This window comes from Cornus florida, unplaced genomic scaffold (genome assembly GCF_030987335.1).
Source record: "Cornus florida cultivar Cherokee Brave unplaced genomic scaffold, ASM3098733v1 CherokeeBrave_3.0.0_Hap2_Chr08, whole genome shotgun sequence".
NCBI lineage: Eukaryota > Viridiplantae > Streptophyta > Magnoliopsida > Cornales > Cornaceae > Cornus > Cornus florida.
In genome coordinates, this window is record NW_026775578.1 from 49,885,050 (window position 1) to 49,904,111 (window position 19,062).

The 19,062-nt window shown below is 35.9% G+C and overlaps 3 protein-coding genes across 5 annotated transcripts; 2 read left to right on the top strand and 1 right to left on the bottom strand.

Moving 5' to 3' along the window:
* Window positions 1-84: 84 nt before the first annotated feature.
* LOC132271691 (putative pentatricopeptide repeat-containing protein At3g49142) lies at window positions 85-4,265 on the top strand. Its single transcript, XM_059773141.1, has 2 exons — window positions 85-2,886; window positions 3,443-4,265. Exon 1 carries the CDS (start codon window positions 358-360, stop codon window positions 2,401-2,403), a length of 2,046 nt encoding a protein of 681 aa, XP_059629124.1. The 5' UTR covers window positions 85-357; the 3' UTR covers window positions 2,404-2,886; window positions 3,443-4,265.
* A 1,954-nt stretch (window positions 4,266-6,219) lies between these two features.
* Window positions 6,220-7,529, top strand: LOC132268639 (acidic endochitinase-like). The gene has a single exon (XM_059769459.1). It carries the CDS (start codon window positions 6,549-6,551, stop codon window positions 7,443-7,445), a length of 897 nt encoding a protein of 298 aa, XP_059625442.1. The 5' UTR covers window positions 6,220-6,548; the 3' UTR covers window positions 7,446-7,529.
* Window positions 7,530-9,926: 2,397 nt separating this feature from the next.
* Window positions 9,927-17,920, bottom strand: LOC132271692 (uncharacterized). 3 transcript variants are annotated; one of them, XM_059773144.1, is made up of 7 exons: window positions 17,788-17,920; window positions 17,407-17,469; window positions 12,971-13,299; window positions 11,748-12,189; window positions 11,074-11,372; window positions 10,524-10,895; window positions 9,927-10,224 (listed from the first exon to the last, which is right to left on the bottom strand). In XM_059773144.1, the coding sequence occupies exons 3-6, from the start codon at window positions 13,271-13,273 to the stop codon at window positions 10,548-10,550; spliced, it is 1,392 nt and encodes a 463-aa protein (XP_059629127.1). In that variant the 5' UTR covers window positions 13,274-13,299; window positions 17,407-17,469; window positions 17,788-17,920; the 3' UTR covers window positions 9,927-10,224; window positions 10,524-10,547. The 3 variants fall into 3 exon arrangements, with proteins under 3 accessions (XP_059629127.1, XP_059629125.1, XP_059629128.1); XM_059773142.1 differs by having other exon boundaries at window positions 17,382-17,469; XM_059773145.1 differs by lacking the exon at window positions 17,788-17,920 and adding an exon at window positions 17,733-17,751.
* Window positions 17,921-19,062: the final 1,142 nt, after the last annotated feature.

Consider the following 19,062-nt stretch of genomic DNA (forward strand, 5'->3'; position numbering starts at 1 on the left):
TCACTTATTCACTTTGTCCTAACGATTGAGAGAGAAGTTGGTTGGCTACGTCAATGTGTTAACATAAGTTGGCAACGTACACTGTGAATATGGACCTCAGGTGCAGCATACTTACTATTATACATATTGTGTCGAGCAACTCGAGCCTCTTACATCATAATTTATTTCCGGACACATGTAATTTCTTTCTTCCATATTTACTAGGCTAGAAAAATTCTCAGAAAAATTCTTAGAATAGTCCCAAGGAAATTCGAGCTCTATGAGAATCTTAAATTGAACTTTTCGGGTTTACGTGACTACATATATCAAACATGTCAAAAGTTTTATAAACCCCAATTTCAAAACACTGAACAACTAATGACAGCCGTCACAAACCCAATTCGTCTTTCCCGCCATTTGCCAACAGCCTATCAAGTACAAACCCTACTTTCATCTATTGGAAAACCAAAATTCACCCAACAAAATAAAGCTCTTACTGAAGACATTTGTGGTGAAATCTTGGACAACAACCCAGATATAAGAACACTGAAAAAACTCCATTGTAGGATCTTCTTTGATCAGAATCTCCGCTCAAATGCATCCCTTGTCATCAAACTGATGAGGACTTATGCCGCCTGTGGCGAACCCGGGGTCACACGCCATCTGTTCGATGAATTTCCCTACAAGAATGTCGTCTTCGTTAATGTCATGATTAGAAGCTATGTGAACAACCATTTGTACCAAGATGCTCTTCTCGAGTACAAAAACATGTCTAGCTACAACATTAGTCCTGATCATTATACTTACCCTTGTGTCTTAAAAGCCTGTTCCGAGTCGAATAATTTGCCGGTTGGGTTGCAGATTCATGCTGCAGTTGTAAAAGTGGGACTTGATTCCAACATGTTTATCGGTAACGGTTTGGTTGCTATGTATGGGAAATGTGGTTGTCTAATGGAAGCTCGCCGAGTTCTTGATGAAATACCCCACAGAGATGTGGTCTCTTGGAATTCAATGGTTGCCGGGTATGCAAAAAATGGACAGTTTGATGATGCCTTGGAGGTTTGTAGGGAAATGGAACTGTTATGGGAAAAGCCAAATGCAGGTACCATGGCTAGCCTTTTGCCTGCTGTAACTAGCACATCTTCGGACAATGTTTCGTTTGTTAAGGAAATGTTCACAAAAATGGCTAATGAGAGTTTGATTTCGTGGAATGTGATGATTGCAGTATACGTGAATAATTCTATGCCTGCTGAAGCACTTGAACTTTATTCACGGATGAAAGCTCATGGGATACATCCAGATGCAATCACCATTGCTAGTGTTCTTCCTGCTTGCGGGGATCTTTCAGCTCTTCTTATAGGAAGGCAGATTCATGAATATGTTGAAAGGAGTCGTCTTCGACCAAATTTATCATTAGAGAATGCACTGGTTGATATGTATGCAAAATGTGGATGTTTACAGGAAGCAAGGGAAGTGTTTGAGGGAATGCGGTTTCGGGATGTTGTGTCATGGACTTCAATGATCTCTGCTTATGGTAAGAATGGGCAAGGTCGAAATGCCGTAGCTCTCTTTTCAAAAATGCGGGAATCTGGCCTCACCCCTGATTCCATTGCTTTTGTTTCGGTTCTATCTGCTTGCAGCCATGCAGGATTATTGGACGAAGGACGGTATTGTTTTACACTAATGACTGGAAAGTATAGGATGGTGCCAAGGTTAGAACATGTTGCGTGCATGGTTGATCTATTTGGGCGTGCTGGGCGTGTAGATGAAGCCTACAATTTTGTCAAGCAGATGCCAATGGAGCCTAATGAAAGGGTTTGGGGGGCTCTATTGAGTGCTTGTCGGGTTCACTCTAACATGACCATTGGGATTTTAGCTGCAGACCACCTGTTTCAATTGGTTCCCAAGCAGGCTGGTTACTATGTTTTGTTATCAAATATTTATGCTAGGGCTGGTAGATGGGAAGATGTAACGGCCATTAGATTAATCATGAAGGGCAGAGGAATCAAGAAAACGCCTGGTATTAGCAATGTTGAGCTTGATGATCGGGTCCACACCTTCCTCGCTGGTGATCGATCACATCCACAGTCCAAGGAGATTTATGAAGAGTTGGATGTATTAGTAGGGAAGATGAAAGAGGCAGGTTATATCCCCGAGACAGACTCTGCCCTTCATGATGTGGAGGAGGAGGATAAGGAAAATCATCTAGCAGTTCACAGTGAAAAGTTGGCTATTGCCTTTGCTATTATAAATACCAGGCCTGGGACGCCAATCAGGATTACCAAGAATCTACGTGTTTGCGGTGATTGCCATATTGCTGCCAAGCTTATCTCAAAGATTTCTGAACGAGAAATCATTCTCAGGGACACGAATCGATTTCATCATTTCCAGAATGGGGTTTGCTCCTGTGGTGATTATTGGTGAGCGGATGTGAAGTACTCCGCACTTGCAATGAACAATTCACGAAGCTTTGTTATGTGGTCACTGCAATTACTGTGATGAAGCCATTATAGAGTTTTTTTTCTATGCTACTGCTGCTGCCTTCTCATAAGCTTTGTGATAAACAGTTTTCTAATGCTGAAATCTTGCAGCTGAGGCACCAAATTCACTGTTACAACAAAATGCTTACCATACAATCTGATTCTAAGAGGACGTGATAATCTTGATCGTGATTTGGATTTTTTGACTTGATATGTATCCGAAAAGGAATGTAGACCAGAAATTCTGAAATTTCCAACCAAAGGCTTCTGTAATTGCACTCAGATAAAGCTTGAAGTGAAACATCAAGAATGGATTCAGAAATCAGATTTTTTGGTTTTTAAGCTAATGCGAATTTGTCCACTCATGAGCATCACACAGAATATCAGTTCAACAATGGGATCAACTTACAACTTCTTATCAGCAAAGGTAATGTTTTTTAGGTACTTGTATAATAGATTACTTTTATAAAAAACCAGTTGTGTAACTGGATAGTCATTTTTTTTAAATAGTATCTCCCTCACAATTTGATTTTGTCCCAGTGGGATCAACTATCAGCAAATCAGTTCTATGGTACTAGGTAATGTTTTAAATGCTTTAATAATTTATTATTGATTTACAAAATCAATCGTGTAACGAGATAGTAATTTTTTGTTTATAGTGTCTCCGTTACAAATTTTAAATTGTCCAGAAGCGAGTCATCTTTACTGATTGATTGTAAGAGGAGACACTTGATCTAAATGCATTTTCCATGTATTTACTTCCTACGAATCAAATTGTTCAAACCGAAAGCTTTCACATGAAGAAGTGAGTACTGTATGGTTTGCGTCACCTTTCACATTTTGGTTGCCATAAAATCTCGTGTGTCGTGGTGGAAGGGTGACTCAAGACAATGTTTGAAACCTGATACTATCATTTCTACTAAAATTATTTTTCCAATCGGTTATTCATGTGCTGCAATATATTTTTTTCCCTTCCATTCCAGAGCAGAATCTCTGTTCAATGAAAAGAATAGTCCGAGGCTCCAAGCTTTTGTAGAAGAGATAACGGGTACAGCCCTAGACATTGTGCACCATTCTTTGTCCCAGAGAACATTTGCTGCTTGGTCATTTTCTTTTCTCCGTCAAAGTCTGGATCATGCTAGCTGGCTTGGAAGGTAGCATATCTGGTGCCTGCAATTTACCGTTACAGTGGATGGTAATCTCCTCAAATCTTGTGTGTTACTTCCTTGCGATATTTATCTTTCACTCTGATGACTTCACAGAGAACTGATTCACAGTTTCATCACCTTCAAGTTAGGAGCAAAAGAAGACTTGAGGCTCTATTCAACAGTTCTCATAATCATCCAAATGAAGGAAAATTGGTTCATTTACTCAATTGTCTGTTTTCCATTGTCAGGTTGCTCTTCAGAATGTATAATTGCTGAATTTGTTGATCCTATCGAATCAAATCATAATACATGATTTTTTTTTTTTTTTCTCGGTGTATACAACATTTACTGATCCTACAGAAATTGACACACCTAGCATGCATGCAGAGTTCATTTTCCTAACACCCCTACAAGACAGTAACACCAAACCGGACGAACCTTGAATCTATAATTAAAGATGCTGAAACTTCCAGGGTATGTCGTTGTAGATGGATGTTGATCTTGACATCGAGAATAGTTCAGGCCAATACTGGGATGAGCTAGCCCGGTCACTCTCTCGGTTCAGTTCAACATTGAAGGCATACTCACCCAAAGCTCCACAATGTCCATTCTATGATGCTCACCTAGGTGGTACTCTCCCAACTATCTCTCTTTGATTATTTTTGTGTTCAATTTTATAACAGCAAGGCATATCAATTTTATACCTGATGTGCATGTCTCAGTTTCTTCTTTCCATTAAGACCACTCCCAAGTATAGTTCATCTATCAAAAGCAGTGTCCTAATTTCCTTCTAGATGGCATTAGATATGATTATATAAACTCAGTGCATTGTGTGAGGCAAGGGGTCATATTTATACAGTCTTGCCTCTGTATGCGGAGAGACTGTTTTCTTGTTTTGAACCCGTAGTCACCAATGGAAGAACCTGCGCCAAATGGTCCCCTTCATATACATATATACAAGGCACAGATTGTGTGCTGCATTGCAGTAATAACAATGTGGCGGGATCCACCACCTATGTGAGTACGTGTCAGTCTATGTGACAAAGTCTAGCATTGTTTTTATCAAAATTGTTGTTTTTATTTAAAATTATAAACAAAGATATATTCTCGAGATTCTTAAAACAAAAGCAATGTGAGTTGAGACATGGATTCCACCACTGAAATCATAGTAATGTCATGCAATGGGAGTCCACAAACTTCTCCGGACAGATGTATGATAATTCTAAGTTTTTAATTTATATGTTATTATAATGATTATATAGGATAAGACTATGATGAGATTATGCAACCCTAGCCCATGTATTATTTGGGTAAAAATACACCGATAGAAAAGGAGCCGCCCCATAAAGCGCGCCGGGATGATGGGCCTGCACCATTCTCAAACCCTATTGGATTAGCTTCTTTCATACATACTACATTTGACTTGGCCAGTTGTGAATTTTATTGAGAGACAGTCTCAACTGCGAGCTGGTCAAACGAATAAAGCAAACCCATTAACTTGATATATATATATATATATATATATATATATATATATATATATATATATATATGAGTTGTATATAAGTTGACATTCACCTTATTAAATTCCAATAACCAGGTGGTCCAGGTCCATGAATACGGCCCCTAATTGAGCCCAAATTTACTCAGCTCGGCTTCGGCTTCGGCTTCTGACCAGTCTAAATGCTCTCTCTTGGACTCACTCCCACTTGCGTGGAATATATATATATATATATATATTTTAGAACAGTGAATTTACTCTCTTTTTACTGAAAATACTTTACAATTTGCAAACAAAATTTTGTATTATATATATATATAAAATGATATGAACCTCACATGATTGGCATAATGGGTGAGAATTTGGGCCCTCATGTCTCATGAAATATCAAATCTCATATTCGAGTATTTGGATAAACAATTTATGTGAAAAAAATGATGTGATAATGATATTATTGACATTGTACTGTACTTCTTTTAACAAGTAAACTTTTGTATAGTTACTAGAAAACTAAACCAACCAAGACTAACATTCTTGAAATTGCTTTAAAAAATTATATGCATACTTAGTGTTAGAAAGCTATGCATACTTGGTGTTAGAAAGGGTAAGATAGCATGAATCAATGAATTTAACGAGGGTAAATTTCTGAATTTTGTCATTGATTCTCTACATTCCATAAAAAAAAATAAAGAAAAATTTATAAATACTTAACTAAAAAACTTAGATTCAAAACATCAATTAAAGGGACTAGAAAAAGAATTTTAAAACAATTTTTGATTTTTGAACAATGAAATAAGTTTAAATCAAATAATGAAAAAAATCTCAAGAAAATAGAATCTATCACGGCGGAGTTATATAAACAAATTTCTTATTTCTGTCATTTTTTCTTTCAATAAGCAAATCACTTCACCAGTTTAAGTACAACTTGGAAAGATGAAAAAAAAAGGTGATTATGGAATATAAAGGTTTCAAATTTGTTTAACAAATGGATATTAACTCGGATGGTATGAACCCTCATTTTCAAAGGAAAAATTAAGTGTTCAAGTCATTGGAGCAATATTACGAGTATGTGTTTTCTTGAACTTTTGAAAAAAAATAAAATAAATAAGTTATTTATTTTTGAAATGTTTAGAATATAATTTTTTTTTCTTTGAGGCTTTACAAATCCAAATTGACAAGATACTGAGCTGCAAATTAAAGAAGCCAGCAAGAACTCAGCCTATAGCTAAGGTTCAAAACAAGCCACAGAAAATGTGGCTTGTTGACTTCTTCTTACCAAAAAAAAAAAAAAAAAAAAAAAAAAAAAAAAAGGCCAAAACACCGCCTTTGCGACAAAGGCACAATAAAATTTCAACTCTTAAAAAGAAGTTTCCCTTCTTGTCCTTAGCACTATAAAAACACACAACCCACCTCACATTTTTGTACTACCAACATTCAACAATGGCTATCAAACATCAACCCACATCTCTACTCCTCTCCCTTGTATTCCTAGCCCTAGTCCACACCTCCTTCGCCGCTGGCATCGCCGTCTACTGGGGCCAAAACGGCAACGAGGGAACCCTAGCCGAAACATGTGCCACTGGAAGATTCTCCTACATCAACATAGCCTTCCTCAACAAATTTGGCAACGGCCAAACCCCCGAAATCAACCTAGCCGGTCACTGCAACCCTGCAACCAACGGTTGCACCATCATGGGTGACGGAATACGTTATTGCCAAAAACGAGGCATTAAGGTCATGCTCTCCCTCGGGGGAGGCATTGGAAACTACTCGCTAGCTTCCAAAGCTGACGCAAGAAACGTCGCACGTTATCTGTGGAACAACTTTTTAGGGGGACGTACAATTTCACGGCCATTGGGAAATGCTACATTGGACGGGATTGATTTTGACATAGAGCTCGGGTCGACCCAACATTGGGATGACCTTGCAAGATATTTATCAGCTTATAGTAAGTATGGTAGAAAAGTGTACCTAACAGGGGCACCACAATGTCCATTTCCTGATAACTTTTTAGGGACTGCCCTCAATACTGGCCTTTTTGACTATGTTTGGGTACAGTTTTATAACAACCCTCCTTGCCAATACACTTCTGGAAATGTTGATAACCTGAAAAGTTCATGGAAGGTTTGGACTACATCCATCAAAGCTAGGAGGATATTCTTGGGGTTGCCGGCGGCTCCGCAGGCGGCCGGAAGCGGGTTTATTCCGGCCGACGTGTTGACTTCGCAGATTATTCCGGTGATCAAGAGGTCACCTAAGTATGGTGGTGTGATGCTTTGGTCAAAATATTGGGATGATCAGAGTGGGTATAGTTCTTCTATTAGGAGCAGTGTGTGAATTGAATTAGTCTCTCTTTTTTGTTTGTTAGGTTTTGCTCTATTTTGATTTGAATTAATAAATTGGAAACTCTTTTATATTTTATTGAATGTGTATGACATGGTTGAAATGTTCAAGAAATCTGATTAATTTATTTTATTTTCCAAGTTGATTTGAAATTTATTTTTTCAATACCCAAAAAATACATATCTTATCCGAATCTTCTTCCATAATGGCAAGAACATCAACACCTTAATAATCACTTGTCGTCACGAACACAAGTTTAAATACAAAGTTGAAGTCATATCTAACACCGATTGGTCTTAAGAAAACTGGTGGAAGCTAAGATCGACAGAAAGTTCAGTAGGCAAGTTGATGCGAGACAGAGTCGAACTTAAAATCTTTTCTTAATATTCATTTTTCGAAGGAGGTAAATAAGTTATCCTAACATAATGTCATCCACCATTTTTTTTTTTTTTTTTTCAAAAAAAAAAAAAAAAAAATTCAATAAGGTATTGTATAAATTTACCAAGAAAAAAAACATTTGGTTTTGGTTTTGGTTTTGGTTTTAACCTGTCACATAAGAAATAAGGAATGGAATAAATTTAGGAAGGTCACAAACAACATGGATTTGGAAAATAAGTTCTAAAGCATGTAATCATGTGAAGGCATTTTTCTTAAAGCGTACTTGAAGATGTATAAGTATAATTTTTGAAGTAAAAACCAAAAAGAGTAGAAATACACTTCCATGGATATATATAGATTCGAGAAACACTTTGATCCGTAGTTCTTTTTTTCCTACGTATCTGTAGTTCTATTAAAATACATGATTTTTAAATAAATAAATAAATACCATTTTTAAAAAAAATAAATAATAAAACATAGTTCTATTAAAATACATGATTTTTATTTATTTATTTATTTATTAAAAAAATTAACCATTCACTTTTCTTTAAGAAGTAATAATAGCGGAACCAGTGATAGATAAACTTGTTTAGGCATTGCACGTTGTTGAACATGTCACAAGTCATAAGACCACTGGTTCTGCTATAATTAGGGTTCACAACAATTGAATCCAACACGAGTAGGGATGACAATATTTGACACGACACGCTAACACAAACAAGATAAGCGAATTTGGATTTGGACTAATCGTGTTCGTGTTATAATCGTGTCGACACGGATTGACCCGCTAACTAAATATGTCGTATTCGTGTTTGACCCTGTAAACACGATTATGACACGATTAACTAAACGTATCATAAAAGTGTCGTGTTCGTATTAAAAATGACCCATTTAGCAAAATGTGTAAAATAAATATCGTATTCATGTCAAAAATGACTTAAATGTGTCTTTTCGTGTCGTGTCAAGTCTTGATCAATTTATTAAACAAGTTATGCGTATCGTGTTGTGTTACACATATAATAATCATGTCGTATTCGTGTCAAGGGTCTTAGACACGATTATTAATCGTGTCGTGCTCGTGTTAACCCTAATCATGTTCGTGTCGTAATCGTGTCGACACAAACATGACACGCCAACACGAATTGCCACACTCCTAAACCCGAGTCGTGTCTGGGTTAAGACTTGGACTCAAATCCCTCCATCCGATTCGGACTTGGGTTGAGAGATATAGACCAATTACAAATGCACACGTATGCTGTGATAAATAAAGAAATAAAAAAGAATGATTGAATTTATTCAAAAAATTGTAAATTCATTAAAACTGCGTTCGACCTGAAACATTAGAATTAAAATTGAAAAAAAAATTATCCCACGGCTCTAATTCTATAGAGAACATAGACTAAACTACTTTTAGACAATGTTGGCTAACCCGTTGCTTCTTTTAGAAGTTGTTGGCTAACCCGTCCGTCAAGCGTACGGATTCAACCGTTTAAACATTGACATTGCACCGATTCAACCATAATTGAAACTTCAACTTGTCTTAATTGCACCCTTAAATACAATGGTTTTCGTTTAATATTTACGTGAAGTACTTGGGTGATTCGTACTTTTAAGAAGGGTGGGTTACATGCGTTCCCTATACAAAATTGTACCTAATCAGGGCAATTTACATAGAATCATAAAATGAACTGAAATACAATTAAATTTCCTAATATGCATAATTCAATGTTTCCTCCAAACTTAAATCCAACGTGTTGCTCAACACAACGCTGTTGCAGTTGACTAAACATCCATGGGCTTTGCACACACTATATCTCCACAAGCATTATTTTCTTTATGATCCAAACCATAACACTTAATAATGTTATAATTGACCAAAAAAAAAAAAAATTCTAAATCTGTCATCTCCACCCACTAAAATGGTGTCAGTGATTTCTCCTTGCATTTTTTTTCTTAAAATTTTAAAAATAAAATATTAATCTGTTTACTCTCCAAATCAAACCTGCTGCTCAATTCTGAGTCCAGGATCAGAACCAGTGACGTACCCAGAATTTTTTTTTTTTTTGGCGGGGTTGTATGTCCGTCCCTAACAAATCATAACGATAAAATAAAGCATTTTCATTTCTCACTTCCATAGGATGAACCAAAGACTTACCAGTGCTAATACACCATGCAAATCTGAACCTCTAAGAGAGAGTAGCAAACATAAAAAACAACCAGCCCTAGCTGATTAAGCCAATACCATCCTCAATGTTTGTTCTTTAAAACCAAACAAACTGTACTAGCATTAAATTCTTACAGTCTCCTTCTCAAAGTCCAGAAACATAATCAACATGCTTACCTAGGTTGGGGGATTTCTTGTGCATAACTTGTACCCAAAAGACCGACTCCATCCCTGAAAATTTTTGAAATAAAAATTTAAGCTAACACATTTTACGCAAAACTAAATCTGGAAACCTACAAAAAAAATTACTTAGTCTTCTGCTCCAACCCAATCGAAAACCTACTGAATCCACAGAATCTGCAACCCTGAATGTAATGCACACTAAAATTGGGAGTGGTGCACTCTACAATTGCTCCCAACCACGTCTTATGAACCTTATGCACTAAATGGGACATTCAATACACTAAAAGTGAACAAAGGATGGACAAGATTCAGACTGCTTGGTTTGATTAAAGTGAGAGACAACTTACCAAACTTAACTCGAACGTACTGAATTAGTACCGGTTATATGCTTTCCCATAGTCTTCATTCCTTTGACGCTGAAAGTCACCGTACGTGTCACGAGGTCTTGAAGGAGGATAACTTTCCATGTGGTTAGGGTACCTGCCCCTTGATTCCATTGGTACATTGGCTCCAGCAAAGTGAGAATTGCCTGAAGAGCTATCATATTCGGCATAACTAGGGTGCTTGTAACTACCAAACCCTGAATTGGACATCTGCTGGCGTGCCCACTGTTGTCTCCTTTGGCCATCGAGTTGAAGAAACTCTTCCCACTGTTTTGCATGCATTCCCCTTAGAACAACCAGTTTGTTCATGTAATTCTCCCTCAGCTCCCTAATGGCCTTAATCAAGTAGAAACCAATAGTCAGAAAATACAAAATTTCAAAAGACAACAAAAATCAAGGGCAGCAATGAAACGCATTTGTATTTTAGTTTTACAGATGTATGAAAACCCTAAGAAGCTTGTCTCAAAATAATCCTGGGGGTATAATACAAGTAGATTGTGAGAAAGATTCACACCTCACGATGCTTGTAGTTCTCTTCATCTTCTTCCTTGTCGCGAATTCTTCCAAGATCCACTGCTTCCCTCTTATGTTCCAACTCTAAATCCTCTAACACCTGTGGGAAGGCAGGGTTTTCAAACTTACGGCCAGATTGCAAGTCAGATCCTCGTCTTTCAGAATCCCATCCATCAGTCCTGTAGGCCCCCATGCTGTGCCTATGATCATCATAGGAATTATATGAGTTGCCAGTGTAAGGAGGACGTGCTGGAGATCTTGAATGGCTTGACCGACCTCTGGCTCCATCATTACCATAAGCTTCACCAAAGAGTGTATTAAGCACTTCAGTTCTAGATGTCTTGTATAGATGGCAGCTTTAATTATACATGCTATCTTAAATTGTCATAGTGAACCCATCTGAGGCAAACAAGTCTGGATATGCTTTCAGTAAATTATTTCATTTTCGAGACAATCCGTTCAATTCAGACCCACCCATGAAAGATACTTCAGAATCGAACACATAATGCTTGAACATAAGAACTTACCTCTTGCTGCAAACAAAATAATAAGCAACAAAATTTGTTATAAAAAAAAAAAAAAAAAAACACAGGTTAAAGTTTATGGGGAACTAAAAAACTGTGAGCATGGCTACCAGCTTACGATATACACTAACATATCCAAGGTAGTACCTACCTTTTGGAGAATTTCTTGATAGTTTCTGGAGATCCTCGCGAACACGGTTTTCCACAACCTTATCCTGTCTACCAAACCTATGATCAAACTGTGATGCAGAATTGGGATTAGACCTTTGAGAATCAGAGCGTCCCAACCGAGAACCAACAGGACTTCTCCGCTCAGGAGACCTAGACCTGGCCATGTGAGAACTAGAAGAACCCTTGTTGTCACCCTCTTCTTTAATTTTGTGCACAGCATCCACGCCTTTTTTCAAGATCAACCTATCCTTGCCACTGACAATAATAAATTTTTCCTCTACTTTGATTTTGCAGCCAATATCTTTTTCGATCTTGTATATCACTTTCTCTGTAAAAAGGGCTTTCACATGTTTTTCTCTTGCAGGCACTCTTTCAAAGAAATCTTGCGATTTGCGATTTGCTCCAAGGGTAGATGGGCACCCCTGTAAGAACATGTATCACAAAACCAAAAACATACAAGTATGAAAAAAAACAAAAAAAGAAGAAGGGGGAAACAAATAGGATATCAACAAATAAATTTGAAAGATCTGCCGTCAAGTCTTCTAAAATTTATTCCAAGATTCGGCAGAACGAAAATATCTCGTGCATGCACTCCTCTTAATGCTGATAGAGAATAACAATTAAGATATTTCATACAGATACCATTTTCACAAAAGTATAATAATGTAGATTGCCCAACCACAAAGATACTGTGTGCACAAGCACTCTGGTTGTGGTGTTCACTTCACCCTCACGAGCACTAAACAAAATTTCAAAGCTAGTTACAAAAACTACCAAGGGATCCAGTACACCCCAATCAATATAAATGCAATTAATTTGGGTTGTCAGTTCAATTGAATTTAAAAAAAAAAAGAAAAAGAAAAAATGTTTCCAAGTTTATCCCAATCTCAACTTGGATCCAAGTTAGTTTGTGTTATTTCCCATTGCCTAGAAGAGGACTTGGCAAGGCAGGAATACCTGCAAAAGTATTAGCAGCCTTAGACTCTTTTAGTGTCATAGTATGTCAACAAAAATATATTTTCCCCTCGCTTGGCGGCACCTGGAGACTTAAAAGCTACTGAAAACAAACAAATAAAATTGCTATTATGGTAAAAATGAACAAATATGTTTCTGCATGTCTAAAAACATACATGCATGATACAATCTACAATTTTTATTTTCATGGGACTTACTAAGAAGCATCCAAAGATAGCACTAATATACCTGAGTGAAGTGGCCTGATTCGCCACATATTTTACAGATCATCTCTTCTTCTTTCTTTTTCTTCCAGTTCCTCTCAGTTGCTTTAGATTTTGCTTCCCAAACTTTAGCTTCTCTACTAGTAAAATCAGTTGGGACAGCATTAGGATCACGGGGCTCCTCTTCCTCATCAGAATCTGCATGGGATCTTTTGTTCGTTTTTGCTTTGTCTTGTACATCAGTAGCATTTAATCTTGGAGGGCCAGTATACTCCTTATAAAGTTCACTAAAATCATCATCAATATCTGGGTCTGGTCTATTTGACATTTAAAACAATTAGCTATATGCAACTCCTGCATTTCCAAACATAATCCACATCAGCATCAGCAAAGGGAAGAGCAATAGAAATAGAAAAACAAACAAATTAAGAATTCCACATAAGCAGCAAAAGCTCATGTTAAGAATTTATTTTAGTACCTAAGTGCTCAAGCTAATCCAATATTTTCTGCTCAGAGTGCAAAAAATAGAAAATCATGTCATTAAACACCATAGGCTGCCAATAATTCGTGTTAATTGCAATGGTCCTTGTAATGCTTCTCTCTTTCTCTTTCTCTTTTTCTTTTTCTTTTTCTTAGATAAGTTCTTGATTTGCATAAGTTGTAGAGATTTTTAACACAACAGAAATCCAAACTTATATGGCCTATACAATAAGAAAGCAAATACTCAAATACGAAGATCCATGTCACGCATTTATGTGCAATTTGCTACAATCAAATAAGGCCGACTCCAAGTAGTTGGAAAAAGAGGCTTGATTGTTGTTGTTGCTACAAACAAATAAGCCGGTTAGTAAAAGGGAAACCTCTATAAGGGCTACTTATAAAATTTTACCGTCAAAATTCCTATGGTTTAAGTGCCAAAACAGTAGCATACAACACAATGCCTATATATGTTCCCAAAACACAGGAGATATAATCACCAGATTATTTTTGAAATGGAATGACTATGAAAGAATTATGCATTCCCAAACTGTCCAAATCTAGACAAGTGAAGTCATCGCTAAGAGTGATTCTTATATGGGTACGTAATATGTATGTATGAATGCCTTAATATCAAGACAACTCGAGATCTCACTCATGACAAGAGCCGTGAGCTCTCTATATTTAACCATTTAATACATCTATTAATCCAATGGTTAAATATGGAGAGCTCATGGCTCTTGTCATGAGGAAGCTCTCTTAATAGCATTACTCAAGTTCAAGCTATCCACAGTAAAGTGATTTATTCAAAGGGAAGATATCACTTGCTTCTACTAAGCTCCATTTGGTTTGAGGGATAGAAACATGGATGGAAGGGAGAGGGGAAGGGATGGATGAGGCATCCAATGAAAGGGAAGATGTCTACCTCACTTTTTGTTTGGTTGGATAGAAGGAATAGTAGAAAGGATGGATGGGTGACACTATTTTTTTTTTTTGGTTAGAAGGAAGGGAAAGAGAGTTATTATATTCTTTTCACCAATATACCGTTATTATATAAAGTTAAAAAAATCAGATATTTATTTCAAATTTTGGGAGGTTAAAAATGAAAATTGCATATTTTTGGTAATTATCCATTCTTTCTCTCTCCCCTTCCCCCCAATTTTGGGTGGATAGAACCCTCCTTGCTTCCTCCCTCCTTTCCTTCCCTCCAACCAAACATGTAAAAGTCCTTTTATCCCCCCTCCCCTCATCCATCACTCCTCAATCTCCAACTAAACATAGCATAAGAGTTCATGAAGTCAGATAAATTTGCTTGTGTTATATAAACAATCTTCTTCAGCCCTTGAAAAAGTAAATGTTACCCAATGCAAAATGTCAAAGCACCGTGAATCCTAAACAAACAGCATATGACAACAGAGGAGGAGGAAGATCTGCTTTTCAATTTTGATTTTTCTTAATCTACGGGAATGCTCAAGTATGACCACAATATTATGGATTCAATATCATTTACTAATTTGAATTCATTAATTGCTTTATCTCAGTAATTATGGTATAAAGATCCTCCTTATACCCTGGATGCAAGCATTCAGTTCTGGAATGACCAAAAGTATACTCTGGTTTGTTCTTAGTAAGTTAAATTTCCTTATCACCTCGCTTGAATGCTTTCTTCTACCGTTATAATTCATTCTGTTCTTCACAGGGGTTACTTAAGATAGAAGAGATCAAACCTCAAAAACTGTTTTAATATAACTCAGTATATATGGATATGGTATTGTGTTCATTCAAAGCATGCTTAATATAGTACACGTATTTTATCTTATCATTTTGTTGACTTGACAAGAAGAGATATTTTAATGGATACCGAAATGAGTAGAGAATACAAATTGGGGCCATGTAAGGCAGATCACTTAGTTTGAAAAAATGGGAGATAAGAGTACCTACTTGATCACCCACTATTGTTCTCTTCTCTTAATGTGAATTTCAAGTCCACATGTACATGACATAAGCACCTGTTTAATTAGTTCATACTTCTTGTCTTTCAATGCATCATCCTTTGCACCCACATTTCAGCAATTTGAGACATTCTTCACCTCCATCAACTATTCTCTGATCCATGGTTGTCAAAATCCTGATTTTGAGTCGTAGACGTGTGATTCAAAATCCAAAATCGATCCAAATCTTAGCAAAATCGTTCATTTGGTAGAATCGGGGATAGAATCATGTAGAATCGGGGGTAAAATCGTGTAGAATCATACGATTCTACAAAATTGGTTGTTTGGGCCTTTGTTTTTGGGCTGGTTTCTTTATTTTTGGGTTGGCTTCTTCTGGGCTACAAAAAAAAAAAGAGGCTTGGCCCAAGTATAGTATACAAAGTTAAATATTTATTCTGTAAAATATAAATTATTTTTCATTAGTGGCAGAAAAAGAAATATATATATGTATATATATCAATTATTTTTACCATGTAAGTCGATGTTCCATAATATATTTGTGTTTAATTATAAAAAATTAAAATGATCAATTATATCTCAAGGATGCATACTCGTGGCTAATAGGTTTAGGCAAATTTTGGTTTCATGATCAATATTCATTTGACTAATTTTTATTTTTATTTTTTTAAATGAAGGCTTATCATATATATTAAAAATTAAAAATAATTTGAAAGCTTAGAAGACTTGCCGGATATGCCAGCCAAGGTATATAATTTTGTAGTCTAAAGTGATAGTATAATGAGATCGAGTTAATATGTGGTTCATTAATTTTGTTGTGCTGACTCTTGATTAATTTCATACTTGTGACTAATAAGGTCACATACACTGTAACACTTGGATTGGTGGAGAAAAAGATCTTCTTATTTCTTCACTTTTCGAAAAAAAAAAAAAAAAAAAAATTCCTTTTGATATGTAATTTTAGTTTCTAACTTTGGAAATGGATGAGTTAGGATTTGAGATTTGTGAACTCATAGATATGTAATATTGTATGTTTTGGCCTTATTTTTGTTATATTTTACATATTTTATTGTTTAAGAAGTTAGTTTCAATTGATTTTTCACAATTTTGTAGAATCTTATGATTCACGATCCGATTCTGCGATTCCAATTCTACGGAGTCTAAAACGATTTTGCGTAGAATCCCGATTTTAACAACCTTGCTCTGATCAACTATGTTATCCCTTAAGCTTAAATCCCACAAAATAATTAATCCAGTAAACAATATCAATTGAATGCTTTCATGATCACTTGAGAAGGTCTATCCAGGTTACCTCATACCAATTCCCAATAATAATTAAAAATTAGGTGCACCAAAAAAGCTAGCCATTTTGATTTGAAGAGAGAAATACCAATTACCTAAACTACAAAAGCTAAGGGCTTGCTTGGTTTGACACGCAAAAAACATTTCTCAAGAACTCAAAAAAACATAAAACTATTTTTAAATAACTATAAAAGGCAATTATCTAAAAACAAATACTTTTTCACTCAGTTTTTTTCATAGAGTTCTCAAAAACTGTCAACTAAGAAACCAAGTGGGCCCTACAAATCCAGAAGATCACTGTATCTAAATATTGATAATAACCAGACAACCCAAACCACCAAAGAATCACATTTTATAATTCAAATCAACATAATGAAATTTAAAGCAGAATTGAAATTGAAAACAACACTTGATAAGATTTTAGCAGCAAAATTTTACTCAATCATAGAACCCCATATTTGTTTTTTTTTTTTTTTTTTAATTAAAAAAAAAAAGAAAAAAAGAAGAAGAGAGAATTCACAATTTTTTTATTGACATGCAATGAGGGGTACAGCGACTATCAATTTATCTAGGTGGTAATAGTTGTGTGAATTCAAGCTATAGTAGTGTATCAAAGAAAAGAGTGGGAAGCATTATATATACAACAATTATAAGAGAATAAACAAGTGAGAAAAAAATATATATATCTAATTCATTCAAGAAAGCAACCTCGCGGAAGAAGGTGAAGATGTACCGGGATGAGTGAAGGCTTCAAGTGCCTTTGTCACAGCAAATATAGTTCAACCTCGACTGCTTGCTGCGAATACATATTGTATCAATTTAGTAAAATAGCTTGTGAAAATCAATGACAGAAAGCTGAACAAATTGAAAAAGGAAAGGACACATAACCCTAATCTCAGAGTGAACATTCACATTAAAAAACCTTGAATTTTAGATGGAGAAACCAGTTCTCTCTTTGAATTTGTAATATTTTTTTTAACTTGCACAACTATTGTGAATCAAATGGAAAACAAAACACTTATATGGAACTTGGATGAAAATCAAAAGAAAAAGAGTTACAAAAATGGGTTTTGCTGCAATAGATTGAGAGAGAGAGAGAGAGAGATGGTCTCACGATGCAAAGTTGAAACAGCGTTCAGCTATGGAACGACTGACTGCAAATGTAGAGAGGTAAAATTGGTGATGTAGAAGCGTCGCTCGCACGATGACATTAGGGTTTGTTGGTTGCAATTTATCCCTTGTAAATTGGGCTGGTTGAACGGGTTGAATTTGGTATCCACATCCACCATCTGGTGACTCACTCTCGTTAATTATTCGGGTCTGCGGTATTCTGAATATTTCTGAGTCACCCAAATCCGTTTCACGTCCGGGTATAGAGCCAGACTTGGCAACTGAGCCCCCATTGACAAATCCGATAGCATGCGATACAAGAATCAAGAATTGAGTTTGATTCTAATACTAATTAATCAAGAATTGAGTTTGATTCTAATACTAATTGTAAAGGATAGAGTGTATCATCATTTGATAAAATAATAATAATAATAATAATAAAATAAATAAATATTATTGAGTGGTGTTAACACTTAGGATATGTTTGGTACGGTGGATTTGAAGGGGTTGGATAAGATTAGTTATGAGAAAAAGGAAAGGAAAAGGAAGGATTATTTTAATAATAAATTTACTATTATATCCTTATTATTTATATATATATATATATATATATATATATAGTATACCTGCAAAAAAAAAAAAAAAAAAAAAAAAGCGCAAATCATTTCAGCTCCCCATTCTCGCCTCCATCCCCATTATATATATATATATATATATATATATATAATAAAAGGAAAGAAACAAGAAAAGGAAAGAAAAATTTCTTTCTTAAACAAGGGCGATCCAGATCCGGCTGTAGCACCTTCGTTCTTGAAGGTTCCGATCCAGGGCAAATCATTTAAGCCTTCCCAATCTCGGCCTCCATCTCTATTATCGTTCTTAACTCTCTCTCTCTCTCTGTCTACAAGATTCAGAAGTTCAAAACCCAAACCCATATATTTCAGTTTATCTTTCTGTCGGCAAGAATCAAAAATTCAAAATCCGTATCAGTATATCAGATTGTTCAGAAAATCAAAACCCATATCTTTCAAGTTTCCATCGTCGCTGTTCCAGTTCGGGTTAGCCATCGCCGCTGTTCCAGTTTGGGTTCGTCGTTGCCCGCCGTCTCTCCATTCTTTCTGCAACTGCTATCTTGTATGTATATTGATTTGAGGGTAAAATTGGCATCATCAACCATTACCTTCTCTTTTCTTCCATTTCCTCCCATTTTTGGGAGGTTAAACAAATTACTGTGGAAGGCTATGCATAACCCTCCAAACCCTTCCCTTTCCTTCCCTTC